Source organism: Chionomys nivalis, chromosome 4 (assembly GCF_950005125.1).
Source record: "Chionomys nivalis chromosome 4, mChiNiv1.1, whole genome shotgun sequence".
Classification (NCBI taxonomy): Eukaryota; Metazoa; Chordata; class Mammalia; order Rodentia; family Cricetidae; genus Chionomys; species Chionomys nivalis.
The window spans coordinates 101,563,451-101,578,441 of record NC_080089.1 but is presented as its reverse complement, the minus strand read 5'-3'; the positions used below and the strand labels follow the sequence as shown (position 1 = coordinate 101,578,441).

At 43.4% G+C, this 14,991-nt stretch overlaps 1 protein-coding gene across 3 annotated transcripts in view; it reads right to left on the bottom strand.

Annotated features, from left to right (window-relative positions):
- Window positions 1-14,991, bottom strand: part of Cpne4 (copine 4) — a 471,398-nt gene that overhangs the window by 14,718 nt on the left and 441,689 nt on the right. For all 3 annotated transcript variants that reach the window (XM_057768128.1, XM_057768130.1, XM_057768129.1), the window contains exon 11: window positions 9,902-10,035. In XM_057768128.1, the coding sequence (XP_057624111.1) occupies window positions 9,902-10,035 (134 nt within the window). The remainder of the gene's footprint in view (window positions 1-9,901; window positions 10,036-14,991) is intronic.

Here is a 14,991-nt window from a genome sequence, read left to right as displayed (position 1 = left end):
TTAATTTTTAGTTTTTACTAAAGTTGATAACCAAGAGTAAAACGGACCCAGAATTTGTATGTATCCCACCCCCGTATAATTGTGATTTTCTGTTTCCTTGAAATAGTGAATGATGAGGAATTTGGCAACTCCAATCAATTGACTTGAATTAGGGTCGTCCATATACAGAATTTTAAAAAAGATGATTATTCTTTATTTTTCATGAAAATAGACACATTGAAGAGAAATACCCCCAACGATGCTACTGCTGATTAGAGCCAGGGTTCAAACAGAGACAACCCAGATCTGAGGAGATATCAAAAGGCACAGGGAAGCTCAGTAGGCTGCTACCCCACAAGGCATGACCTCATTCATAGCGTTCCCTGTGCCTCCACCTTAAACATACACATCAGAAACAACTAATTATTTGCATTGTCTTTTCTTACTTCCTGAACTCAAAGGGACCCAGTGATTGTGGGGGTGGGGTGGGGCAAAGGGGAGAAGATGGGAGATGAGAGCATGAGGGAACGGGATGATTGAGGGGGGAGAGGGACAGAGTGGGAGAGCAAGGGAAGAGAGATCTTGATAGGGAGAGGCACTGTGGGGTCAGGGAGAAACCTGGTACCAGTAAAATTCTCAAGAACCCACAAGAATGACCCCAGCTAAGACTCCTAGCAATAGTGGAGAGGGAGCCCAAACTGATCTTCCCCTCTAATCAGATTGGTAAATACCCCGACTATTATCCAGTAACCGATGGAACCAGATGTAGAGTTCCACAATCAAGCACCAGCTGAGCTCTGGGAATCCAATCGAAGGGAGTGAAGGGGGAATACACGAGCCAGGTAGGTCAAGGTCATGATGGAAAAATCTACAGAGACAGTTGAACCAAGCTCGTGGAAACTCATAAACTCTAGAGTTTGGAGTAGCTGTGCAGTCTCCATGGGACCAAACTAGGCCCTCCATATGTGGGAGACAGTGGTGCAGCTTGGACTATCTGAAGGGCCCCTGGCAGTAGGAGCAGAATCTATCCCTGGTGCATGAGCTAGCTTGTTGGAGCCCATTCGCTATGGTGGGATGCCATGCTCAGCCTTAATGGAGGGGGAAGTGCTTGGTTCTGCTCCAACTTAATGTGCCAGACCTTGTGGACTCCCCATAGAGACCCCTACTGTTGGGAGGAGTGGATGAGGGGTGGGCTGGGGTGGAGTCAACGGGGGACGGAAGGAGGGGTGGGAGGGAGAACCATGGCTGGAATGTAAAATAAAATTTAAAAAATAAATAATTTTTTTAAAAAAAGATCTTTCTCGTTTACATGTTTCTTAGGCAGGGCCCCACTCTATAGCCCAGACTGGTCTAGAAACTGCAATGTAGTCTAAACTAGCTTCTAATGCATGGCAGACCTCTAGCTTCAGCCTTCTAAGAGCTGGGACTCTAGACATATGCCATAGTGCCCTGGTATATTAATATCTTACATTCTCACTGCCCACTGACCCTAACTGCCCTGTCCCCTCAGCTTCATTGCTGTATTTCTTCACTGAAGGTCTGCTCAATAAAGAGCCAATGGTAGAGTCCATACAACCTTTAAAGTCGCTAAGACATGGGCATACGCAACGTAACTCTGATGAAGATCCATGCGAGTCACACCCACCCTTTGTTTGTCTTGGTGTCTTTTACAATCACTTCTTCTATTTCGTGTGTTATATCTTAAACCTAACTGTACTGCACTCCAGTTAAGAGGATGGGGAAGGGCGGGGGCTTTAACATTTATTGACACACACAATGCGCTAGCTCTCTCCCAGATGCTGTAAATATTTACACAACCCTGGGAGTTCCACTTATTCTAATCTTAGGAAGACAGAGTAAATATTATCCCAAGTCCATGATATTCTATTTACCATTATAATGGAATAACTACATGTAATGTTAAACACCTACTAGCAATTCTGAGACCTTGGTCCCCAAATAGGCAACACACAAGACCTTTCTTAAGCAAATTGTGTGCTGCAATGGCGCTCTGAAATACCGGTCTTGGGAGAAGGTGTGTCTTTCTCCTGCCAAGTACCTTTCTTTGGGTTCTCTCCTAGGAAGAACACAACTGAGGTTTGTTCTTATAGTTTTCAGTTCTCCCTAGAGTTGGTCAAGGACAAAGAAGGAATTCAGATTAGATTTTCTATAGGAAAAGAGGACATTCAGTCTGGGCCAAGCTCCACTTTCCGAGTGACTTCAAGAAAATCAAAGTAATAAAGCCATATTCTCTCCCATCCCTTCCTATTTAGAAGTTGTTAGCAACCCGTGACAGCTTTGACGAAACCTTCCAACATGTAGTGGATTGTACACAGGTGGAGTTAGAGATCTAGAGAAAGCAGAGTTCTCTAAAGGGAAGGCTCAAGTCCTCTATGAAACCACAAACTCCCTCGTCTGCTAGTAGCTGTGTCAGGCCAGGCTCTGTCATACACTGCATCTGGCATGCATTAGAGAAAGTATGGTTGCAAATAAATCAGAGACTCACCATAGCTTATAGAGGATTAGTAACAGCTCTAAGGAGAAAAAAAATAGGACTCCTGGTCCTTGGAAAGATTGAAAGACTTTGGCTCAACTCTTCCTCCTTAGCCAAAGAAAGAGTGGTAGGCAAGAGAGGATCTTGCTGGCTAAGTTAGAAGACTTTCCTGGTGGCGAGCATGGGTCCTGTACCATCCACAGCAGGATTGCCTCAGGAGTCAGAACCAGGAAGCCTGGAAGGTGTTACATCCTTAACTTACTGTCTGCTTTGATGGTTCTCTCTCTCTCTCTCTCTCTCTCTCTCTCTCTCTCTCTCTCTCTCTCTCTCTCTCGATGTCTGGTAAGGGTGTATGCAGATCTAATGCTCTACCTACTTCCCATCACTGACCCTGGTGCCTTAATGATGCTCCTTTCACTCCTGCTAAACCACCTTTGGGGGTTCGAAGTTTGCCGAGCTTCAGGCCCTGTTACGTAATTGAGTTTCAAGAGTGAGACGATTGGGAAACGCCTCACCTACAAGGAGAATAATTAATGCTGCAGAAGGGCTCAGTTCTCTGAAGTCAGCCACTATAAAGCTTCTACTTAATAAACATACTGAAGAAAAAATTCCCAGCCTAGCACAATAGATTTAAAGTCCATTCCTCCTACTTAAAAATAAGATCAGGTAGAAAGGAGTATTATGCAATGACCAAGGGAAAAAAGTGGAACAAAGGAAAGCTTTTTATGAGAACACTTCAAAGAAGTCAGAACCCGATCCACTGGGCACTGAGCAAAAGGGCCATTAGCAACTGTTGGGAGAAAAACCCAGGCAAACGCTGCCCACCTGGACATTTCAGAAATGTATTACCATGCTGGTAAAGGCTACACTTCTTACCATCACCATAAAGCAAACAAACAAAAAACACAACAAAAGGGTCCATGTTCTTCTATGGTGACATATCAGCTGTCCTTAGTTTCCTAGGAAATGGCCATGCCCGTTGTCCAAATATCTCCCGGGTGGGAAATTTGATCTTAAGTACATTTCACTGTGTCCTTTAAGGAAACACCGAGCTAAAGCAAGACATTAATACACGCCAAGGGATGCATACTACATGGCAGTGTCCATGCCAGTTGGGGTCAGCTCAAACATGGTGGCCTTCCAGAGCACTTGGGTCTTGGTGAAAAGAACTTTGCACACAGTCATCTTAAAACTGAGGTCCATGGATAGAAGCGCAATAGTCTTCTGGGGACATGAAGGCTTGACTTTCTTTTTTAAAAACAAAATCAGCATTCAATTCCTCTACTTCCACACATATCATTTGTTGAAATCAGTCTTCTGGGAGCTCTGTGATGGTGAGACCTGGTCACATTCACCCCTTCCCTTCACGATTCCTCTTTTCTTTACCTCTTCTGAGTCTCAACTGCTATGCTGTGTTGCTTCAGAGAACAAAAACTGACTGTACCAAGTAGAGGAACTATCCTACAGGATTCTGGCACCCAGTACAGAGTATGGAGATTCCACCTCCGAGTACAGAGTACCAGCATCCCAGATCTGAGTACCTAGTACCAAGATTCAATTACCGAACACAAGATTCAAACATCAAGAAAAGGAAAACTTCTACAGAGGTCAGAAGGAACCAAATTTTCTGCAACTCAGGTCATTGCCGATTTTCACTTTAAAAATTGTGGGGTATAGCTAAGTTGCAGAACACCTACCCATCCCATAGATAACTTTGGGTTTAATCACTAGTACCGTATAAAAGAAAGAATTTAGATGTGTTATTGTCAGTCGTTAAATCATTAAAATAATTTTTTGGAGTTAGTAAGATATCTCAGTAGGTAAAGGTGATTGACACCAAGCCTGAAGACCAAGCTTGAGCTGGGCCTGGGACACACATGGTAGAAGCAGAGAACCAACACCTACTAGCTGTCCTCCAACTTCCACATGTGTACCATGGCACAGTGCTGTTTAAGGATTCATTCTCATATGTGTGTGTGTGTGTGTGTTTGTATGTATGTATGCTTGTCTGTCACATGTGCATGTGAGTGCAGATGTGGCAGAGGCCAGAAGAGGGAGCTCTCCTGGAGCTAGAGTTATGGGTGCTGTGAGCCTTCTGATGGGGGTTCTGGGAACTGAACTTAGGTCCTCTGCAAGAACAGTATGTGCTCTTGACAGCTGAGTCATCTCTCCAGACTCCATCCCCTAAATAGTTTTGGTTATAAACTATTATGGTAGGGGGAGGGATGGTTATGTCATTGGAAGAATTGAGCAATATTATAGGTTAAAAGCTACTTTCACATACTTGTTTATAAGAGCAAATTTCTTAATATTTATATTGACACAGACAAAAATTGGTTAGAATTTATGATAGATTCTGCATTGTGAGCAATAGGTAGCCCTTACCACCCATAGATATATAAGCAAACTGGGCTCCCCCACCTCCACGCACACTATCTGTTTTGTTGAGAGCTGATTTCCAAAACCTTTATATTTCTTATATACAATAATTAAAGTCTGAGATTCTTAACATATGAATGTTTTAGATCAATAATATTCACATTAAGGCTGCAATAAAAATTCAATCCAGAGATATTTTTAGAATAATTTGAATCTCTTCATAATGAATCATTTTAGAAATTAAAAATGACATGCATATAATATCCTTGTTTTCCTTATATATTTGTATGACTTCAAAATGACTTCAAACCGAATTTATAATGATACCCTGAGTACTAGAGAAGGGATTCAGATGGTAAAGTGTCTGGCATGCACAAGGTATTTTTTTGTAAAAAACAAAAAGATGGCCAATACTCAATCAGCACAGCATTTAGATTATATTGGACAGTTACAAGAGTTACATGAGGGTTTGTTTTTAAATACCCATATTTATAACACTCCAGAATTTTCAATTCTTATCTCCACTTAAACTTACAACAAAGAAAGATGTCTCCAGTGAAACATGCGTGAGGGCTGCATATCTTTACAGAGTCCCTTCAGAGGCAAATGAACAAAACAATCAAACAAAGGGACAAACCCTTAGAGGTCACTTGTCCAACCTGACCTTTAGATACTGGAATCCTTTCTCCTTTTGTGTTCAGTTTATTTTTGAAGATTGAATTCTGAGTCTTAATGATAACACCCTCCAGCATTGATTATTTACGACAGGCAGAACTGCATGGGCTCTGCAATGGAAACTAGATGCGCCTTCAAATAAATCTTGCGAGAACAGAGGTACCAGGTCTACCTGTCACCAGGACCCTTTAAGGGTATGTCATCATACTCTTTCTATCAGCCTTGCTGACTCTTCTCCACAAAAGGCTGGTCTGCTCCTAACTTCATCTATGTTTTTATAACAGAGGCCGTGTGTGTCAGAACACTGACTACCCCAGTCACCACCATGAAGGTTCTCTCCTTGTCCATCCTCCTTCCAGCAGGCAGAGTGGGCCCTTGCTCCCTTTAAACACTCTTCAGCCTTGCACAGGAAGGGTTTTCTGGGCCATGCTGAGCTGGGACTATGCTTGTTTTTGTTGTTTTGAGATACGGTCTCTCCACATATCTCAGGTTGGCCTTGAACTCCTATGGTCCTCTGGCCTTAGCCTTGCTAGTGCTGAGCTTCCAAGTATGAGCCACAACACCTGATTGACTGTGGCTTATGGACACACATCTGCAATCCACCAGACTTTGAGCTACATGGGGAGAATTCTGCCATGTTGTTTTTTTGTTTGTTTGTTTTGCTGTCCCACACAAGAGGATTGGTACCCAGGAGTTCCAGCAGGGACATTGCCATTCTAATTGACCCAGCACTCGTTACTTAATGATGGATTTCAAGGCTGGATAACCATTAGAGCAACAATAATAAAATCCCAATTCTAGGTGCACAGCAGACCATGAAATCAGCCTTGGTGACTTCTTGGTGAGATCCATGTGTCAGCATGTTTGAAGCTTCCCAAGTGTTTTGTGATGCGCAGACAAAGATGAGAGTCCCGATGGGATGAGGTGGAGTATGGCGAAGGCTGTACTGATACGGAACCCTCATCTTCTTTGTCTCCTGGTCTCAGTTCCCAAAGTAGCTAAGATCACAGGCTGGTGGCCAGCAGGCCTAGACCAGGCTTTTTCTTAGAGGACTGTTCGTGCTTTTCGAGACCCAGAACTATGTTGGCCCCCAAAAAAGTATGTCACTTTGACACTGAGGTGTGCTGTGGGATATTTGTTTACTGTGTGAAGATGCATTTCTGTGATTGGTTTGATAAAGAGCTGAATAACCAATAACTAGGCGAGACTATAAGGCGGGACTTCTGGGCAGAGCGAGAGGAAGTAGAAGACCAGTCTAGACGCCATTGAGACGTGGAATGAGTCGCACACACAAAGTGGGAAGGAGGTAAAAACCCATGTGGTAGAAGGTAGATTAACATTAAAAAATGGTTTAAGTTAAGTTATAAGAGCTAGTGGGGTTGGGACGAGCCTAAGCTAAGGCCTAATTTTCTTTTTTTTTTTTTTTTGGTTTTTCGAGACAGGGTTTCTTTGTGGCTTTGGAGCCTGTCCTGGAACTAGCTCTTGTAGACCAGGCTGGTCTCGAACTCACAGAGATCCGCCTGCCTCTGCCTCCCGAGTGCTGGGATTAAAGGCGTGCGCCACCACCGCCCGGCAGGCCTAATTTTCATAATCAATCTCCGTGTCGTTATTTGGGACTGGTGGCAGAAAAGAAAGTCCTTTACAAAGGTGTAGGAGCAGCGTGGACGCTGTGATGGAACACTCTTGAAAGAAGCTGTGTCAGCAGAGACTGATCAGGATTTCAGTACTGTGGAGAGACTGGAGCACTTACCTCTGTTGGCTAATTGCTTTACCTTGGGCTAGCATTAGCTCCTGGGATAGCCATTCCTTACCCACCTCTGAGCTGGCACTAATACACTGTGACTAATAGGTAAAAACACTTGAAATCTATTGACTTAGCAGACCCACTGGCTTCCGCCAACCTGAAAGCTAAGAATATTATCAGACAGCAATCTGGGCCTATTAGAAAGCCTCCCCTATCTTACTGTAACTACCTCACTGATGTTCCCACCAAAGTACTTTAAACTTGCCTCGATTTATGACTTTGTTCTGTGAAACTATGAAATTTCATGAAGCTGTTTCCACACTGGAACCTGCTACTTGGAGTAATCTAAATCTGTGTTCTCAGGCTGTGGTCATTCCAAATGGCTCCAGAATAAATGGTCTCTCCTTCTCTTTAAGATGAGCACTCTGGATTTTGTCTTGATAGTGCCGACCGGAGCTATACTGCATCAGGGAACATGTATATATGTGTGCCCAGTGGTGCATGTGCATGCATGCAGGTATGTCTTTGTCCATGTGTGTGTGCACACTCATTTGTGTAGGCAGTCGAGGTATGTGGGCTGGGATCGTTCTTGCAGAGGGTGAGGGACAGCACAGGCCAGCAGCTGTATCTTCTGAATTTGGGGACAGCTATCTTGTGGTTGGGGAAGCCTCTCTTCAAGGCCATTTAAAGAAGAGATTTATGACTCCTCAAGCTGTTCTCCTCAATGGGTCAGCGCTAATGATCCAGTAGCAATGACTGTACAAGGCAGAAGAAAACCCTTGGCCATCAGAGGCAGAGAGAGATTGCTAAGGCTCACAGGAACTGAAACCCCTGTGTGGTTGTGGGAGGGGGATGATGCCTTCTGTCAGTTTTTATGCGAGTGTTTCTTTTTAAGCGCCAACCTTTCTGACTTTGATGCAAGAATAAATTAATTCCAGAGCCCTGACTTGAAATTTTCCGACTCTGCCTGTCTACTGTCTATCCACCCACACAAAAGAGAAACTGTCCAACCTTGTCAGCTTTAAAGGCAGCAGCTTGCATTCCAAGCTCTCCCAGGGAGTCTCTTGAAAGAGCATGGAGGTTTTTCTCAAACCTCTTTTTCTTCTTTAGAATTTGCCATTTTAACGAAAACCTGCCTTCTTTAGACACAAATAAAATGCTGCTTTCCCGGGCTGCCCGAAGGTGATTTTCTTGTCCAGCTGGGCATGATGACTTCAGACTTACCCTATTAAAATTTAAAAGGAATCGTTTCTAATGACTCTTCATGTCACACCTAAGGTGACATAGCTTATGTTTATATGGAATCTGTGTTTTTGGCAGAATGCAAAATATCTGTCAACTTTTGTCTGATTGGCATTCTAAAGGGATAAAAAACTTGAAAAGGTGTCCAGTCACTCTGACCTGCTAATGTACTAAGTGTCTCCATGGCACATCGAGGTACTTTTGCTGGCCAGGGCTAATGCAGAGACCTCAGCAGGCAGGAGGCTGATTGACCTTTCTTATAACCGCGACCTGGGCTTCACAAGCCTTTCCAGCCTTTACTATGTTGTGGCAGTAACAGGATCTTTTGTTGCTATTGTTTTTAGCACGGTTATTACCAATAATGAACTCAAGAAGAACAAAAATCACTTTATGTGCTGAAATTTCTCTAAACCCAGAGGATAGAGTCGTTTTGTTTATTTTCTTGGATGAAAAGGTCAGCTCACCACAGCTCATTACTGACTAGCCTTGTGTCACACTCACATCAGGGGGTCCTCTGAGATGTAAACGTTTATGTTTACACTGGTTCTACCTCAAAAAGCCTTAAACAAATGTCTGGTGACTGGAGTGACAGCCCGAATCCAGCTTACTGCAGTTGTGCTGATCACCTGTCTGGGGAAATACTGTGGCGAGGAAGGCTAGCATTTATCATTGAGAAGTCAAGAAGAAGGAAGTACTACTGACGGGCTCTCAAGATCATCCCTGCATACATGTGAACACACACACACACACACACACACATGTTCCTGGCCATATAGGTGCGCACCTGGGCAGACACATATCTCTAAAACAGTGATGTTTTGAACTCAAAGTACAGAGCGAGAAAGACTGAAGTTCAAACACTGTCTCCATCTGCGTGATGGTGTACAAATGACTCAGTTTTTCTTTAGCTTTGCGCTTTCAAAAGTGATGAATATTACAGAAGGGGTCTAAAGTATGAGAATGAATACAGCAACATCGGATAAAGTCATGTCTAAAACTCAGGCCTCTGAGAACCTCCTTAGGCTGTATGAACAGTTCAGTAGGTCAAGGGCGATGCTGGCTCACGGACAGAGTGTGAGTGGCAAGGACCCCTTCACACTCAGTCCACACAATGAAAGTTAGATTGCTGTTAGTGACTTCACAAGCCTAATAGGAGTGGCAAGCTGAGAGAGGGACTGTCGGCTTACTACAGTAAACATGGTACTAACTCAGTTTCTCTAGGTACGGAGAGAATGAAATATCTGGCCCAAGGCTTTATTCTGTTCTTCCATGAGCCTCTACATGAGGGCTTGCTGGAACTGATTGCCACTCTTCTGTCATGAGTCAGCCAACCCCTATGGGACTCCACTTGAACGACAAGACCACAGCTGATGCCCAAAGCCTCTTACCTGTCGTAATCTTGGCAAATCTCTCCCACAGCCACCAAGGCCTTCAGGTACTCATTGGGCTGGTATGGGTGGATATAGTGCAGGGAACAGCTGTTCCTGGGGTCTCCGTTAGAGGCTGTGAAATCTATAGCTACCTGAAGAGGAAAACCAGAAGAATAGGTGGGGTTGAGTCAAGTGCATTGTTTAGGAGCCATGACTAACCTGGAGAGAGACCTGGCCTCAGATAGAGAGAAATGAAGAGCATGTGACATATCTGGCTCATTAGGAAAGTGAGAGAAGTTAATTACTTTTCTGAACAACTCGTTATTAATTTGACTGACATTAGCTCTGCTGTCTTTTCTAATCCCCATCTCTTCCTGAGTGGAATTTGAGATTATAATTTGGAAAGCCCAGTCCTCATTGATCCATGTCTCCAGGCAGCCAGGGTCAGGGCAGAGTATCTGGTTCCAGTTTTACAATTCACAAAAAAATAAATAAATAAATAAAAAAAACAAAATAAAAACCAAAAACCAAACAAACAAACAAAACGCCCCTGTGTTCTATGGGCAGCACAGCTCCACCTATGAAGGACAGTCAAGAACCCTTATGTCAAATTCAGCGTAGAGAATACCCCATCTCCCCAAGAAAGCCAATGTCATATTTCCATGAATGGTCTGCTGCAGAGATATGTATTGGAGTGGTTTTAACAAATTTTCTCCCGGGAGTAACCCTGTAAGCATTCTCGCCATTCACAGGAGAACTCCTCTCTGCGACGAGGGACACACCTGGGTAGCTTAGCGTTTCAAGTGGGAGTTAGAGAACAGAAGCCTCTGTCTGGTCATCCAATAGTCTTTTCTCTTCTAACTTCCTGAGCTTAGTCTAACTCCCAACTCAAAATTTTCAAAATTAATATTTCAAAACAGCATAAAAAGCAGTGAGTTTCTTTATGGAGTTTGTGTACATGAATGGCATCATATTTTATTCTTAATTATCCTTCTGTACAGTGCCTCGTGCCCCTTCTGGCTGAGTCCCATCCTCTGCTTGCTTATCACTTTGATTCTATTACCCTCTTTCCCCATCCCTTAGGATTTCTTCTTCCTCTCTTGGTCCTCTAGTTTCAACACACACACACACACACACACACACACACGCACACACACACACACACACTTTTAAATCTAAGTTCCATATATAAGAGAAAACATGATATTTGTCTTTCTAAGTTTGGTTATTTCACTTCATGCAATGATTTCCAGCTTGCATCCCACTAGTGTTAAGATTTCACTTTTTTGGCTGAATAAGATTCCATTATTTATCCTACTTTTTAAAATATTTATTTATTTATTATGTATACAATATTATTTCTGCGTGTATGCCTAAAGGCCAGAAGAGGGCACCAGACCTCATTACAGATGGTTGTGAGCCACCATGTGGTTCCTGGGAATTGAACTCAGGACCTTTGGAAGAGTTATCCTACTTTTTAATCCATTGATCTGTTGGGGGAACATCTGGTTGGACTGCCCGGTTACTGTAGCTAGTACAACTACAAACATGGGGTGTAACACCTCTGTGGGATGTTGAGCTGGAGCCCTTCAGGTATATTCCCAAGAGTGGTGTAGTTTGGTCAGACAGTAGTTGTGTTTTCAGTTTTATGATGAGCCTCCATGCACATTTTCATTGTGGCTACAGAAGTTTATGCTCCCCACCAATAGTGAATAAGGGTCCCTACTCCCTCATCCACATTTGTTATTAGCTTTTTTTTATGGAATCTCAAAGCAGTTGAAACCTGCATTTTTCTGATGGCTAAAGATGTTGGATAGCTTTCCAAATACACATTGGCTACTTGTATTCATTATTTTCTGAATGGTGTATGGTACATGTGTGTGGGTGCATATGTATGTATGTGTATGTCAATGCTGGATACCTTTCTTGATCACTCGGCACTTTATATATTGAGGCAGTGTCTTTTGCTAAGCCCAGAGCTTGCTGTTGGTCTAGTCTGGCTAGTAGCTTGGTCAAGGGATTCGGTATCTGCCTTTCACACACTAGGATCCTAGCTACACTCTTTCGGCTTTTACATGGATTCTGGGATCTGAACTCCGATCCTCACAGTAACTAGACTTGTCAATTCCTGGGCTTATTTCTTGTGAGACTGAAGTCCTTCACAAAAAGCACCCTGGGATCTGCTCATGAGGCTCTTGCCAGACAAATATGGTCAAAATGCATGCAGACAATTCGAGCAAAATATCTCTAAGAGGAACATGCAAGAGGGGCTCAGAGACTGGGTGTGATGGTACATGCTGTTGACTCCAGCACTTGGGAAGGCAAGCTGATTCAGTAGGGTTGTAAAACAAGGCCAGCCTGGGCTACGGAACAAGAGACGACATTTATCATACTATGGTAGGCCCCTGGGTTAGCTAAATTCAGCTCAGAGATCCGCCATTCTCAGCCTTTTTCTCTCAGACAAATTTTGGAGGCAACAGTATCTCACAGACACAACTGAGTTTAAAAGGTAAGCCAGGGCTAGGTGGTCAGGTGTGATGTCACCTCTTTCCTTCCTACTGAGAAAAGCAGTTAAAAACTCTTGGAAACCCCAAGCTTGGTGTGATGACATCCACCTGTAATTGCAGTGCTTAGAAGACCGAGGTGGAGGGATTATCAGTTCTAGGCTAGCCTGGGCTATGTAGTAAGACCTTGTCAAATCAAGAACCCAGACCAAACAGCCACCTCTTCCAGAGATTATTATGACATATGACTATTACTGTGATGATACATTATCTGAAGAATAAGTCATTGGAAAATGTTGACAGTTTTTGTTGTTATTATTATTGTTAAAATAATGCCGAAGATTGAACCAGAGTCTCAGGCCTGCTAAGCCATCTCACTTCTGTTTACAAAACTATCATGACAGTACCCCTCACAATGGAAGGCATCCTGCCTGTGCCTTCTGACTGTCAATGTAAGCTGCCAGTCAACACCAGGTCTTCAGAACCTGCAATGTCAATGGTATCATGTGACCGCAGACACGTATCAGTGGTGTGATGTGAAACTGGGAGATGAAATCAGGTAGAATGGATGGAGAAAAACCCATGCAGAAAAGCAGAAACTGGAGACAGAAGTCCCTCTCCTATTCTCCCCAGGCAGGTGAGATGCTCTAGTCATGCCACCGCCAATGGCTGGTGTCTGAGCCTGGGTGTTTCATCTAGAGGGTGACATGATACACGGAGAAGTGTGTACCACATCAGATAGGAAGACATAGAATTTTAGCAAAGATACATTTATAACTGATTTTAACATATCTTAGAGCTGAAACTGGGGTGTAGCAAAAAACGTGCCTATATTGTAAACCCCAAGGAACCCTGTAAGGTCATTTCTAGGACTCCTGCATCCTCAGGCTTGGGAGAACCTCATTAGTTTTAATAAACTAGGGTGGAACAGAGATGGTGGTGAGAAGGGGATTGTCACTAAACACATGCAGGGTGGGAACCCAATAGGATTTAGTGACCTATTTCACATGGAGCTGGATGTCTATTAGGAGAAAGAAGAGGCAGGTTTATTTGTGGGGAAAAGAAGCTAATACACCTGCTGGACAACAGACGAATATGAAGGCTGGGTTAGAAGGTTAGAATTGGGCTACTTGGTTTTAGTGGCCTGAAGCCACCCATAGGATTAGTACTTGTATCTATCTATGTCCATCAGAGAGGCAGGGACAGGCTTTACACCATTAGCTGGTGAAGAAGGAAATAAACCTGTAACAGCTAGCATTTCCTGCAGCTGCCATGAAGATCTTTCATCATGTGCCTATGGACAGTCTTAAGCACATAGCAGCTTCTTTTTTCCTCTGCCCAGCAATTATTTCTAAAGTGTTCCTCCAGAAGCTGGAGATAAAATATCCATCTTCAGGAGGTGGCCTTCCACCAGGAGTTCCGTGCTCTTTAAAGTTAGCCATGGTGGGAAGAGAACGCAACGAAAGGTTAGATTTATTTTAGAAAGCAACAGGGGTGGGGGGCAGTGAAAGATGGGATTGAGAAATAAAAGCAAGAAAATGACTGAAAATGCCAGTCTGTGGAGGTGGCTGCAGACACCCGGATTCCTGAGTGCCAGCAAGCTAGCAGAGCTGGCGAGTTTTCATTTTCTGATAGAGAGCACTTAAGGAAACCTGGTCTTCTGGCCCGTGCGCCATTCTTCTCCGCGGGCATCCGAGAGCAGGCTCCCGGGAAGCTGCTCACGTTTTGAAGCAGATGTGGGGAGCAACTGTGAAAACGGGGCATAGGAAGAATGCCAAGCGCTCCCTGGATGCTGCCGAGTCTCTGGCGTGTGGAGTTGCTTCTGGGAAGGGGGTAAATGTGAAGACTGAATGCATCTTCAAACAATTTTTGTTTTTTACACCAAGCAACCCTGCTCTTCAGAAACCTGCCCAACACTGGACTAACTAGTCATTTGGTGGAATCTGTTGGACACAAGTCGCTGGGTTGCAGAATTTAGTTACTTGCTGAATCTTTTATTACCTGGACCCCACATGTATATGGTCACATTCTGAGGCAGCAATAAAAAAATAGGCACAATTCAGACTTATGCAATAAGCCAGGTAATAGGAGATGCAGACTTTGGTCTTTTTTTTTTTTTTTTCTGTGATAAGCTAAACTCTTATTTTCTGTTTCTACAAAATTCCACAAGGCAGTCATGGAAAAAAATTCTATTTTTCTGAACCCACTTGGCTCATTTCTTGGAAATGGTGAAACATTTGTCTTCTCTTCTTATTGTACCCAGGGTATGTGTGAGCAGGTAGGGCTTAGTCTTGTATCTCAGAGTCTATCGGTATTTAATATGGGGTCTAAAATAAAGATTTAGAAGCTTAAACCATGTTAAATGTGCTAGAGTAAGAAAAGATTTCCTAACAAAGTCTTGAATAAATGATCCAGGCTTCAGATTTGATGGTCAGAGTGGGAGAATCCACATTTGATGTGGGATTTCCCTCTGTAAGCTATGATTACCATTGATAAATAAAGGAACTGCTTTGGGCCTATAGCAGAGCAATAGGGGAACAGAGCTAGGTGGGGAAAACTAAGTTGAATGCTGGGAGAAAGGAGCTTGAGTCAAGAGAAACCATG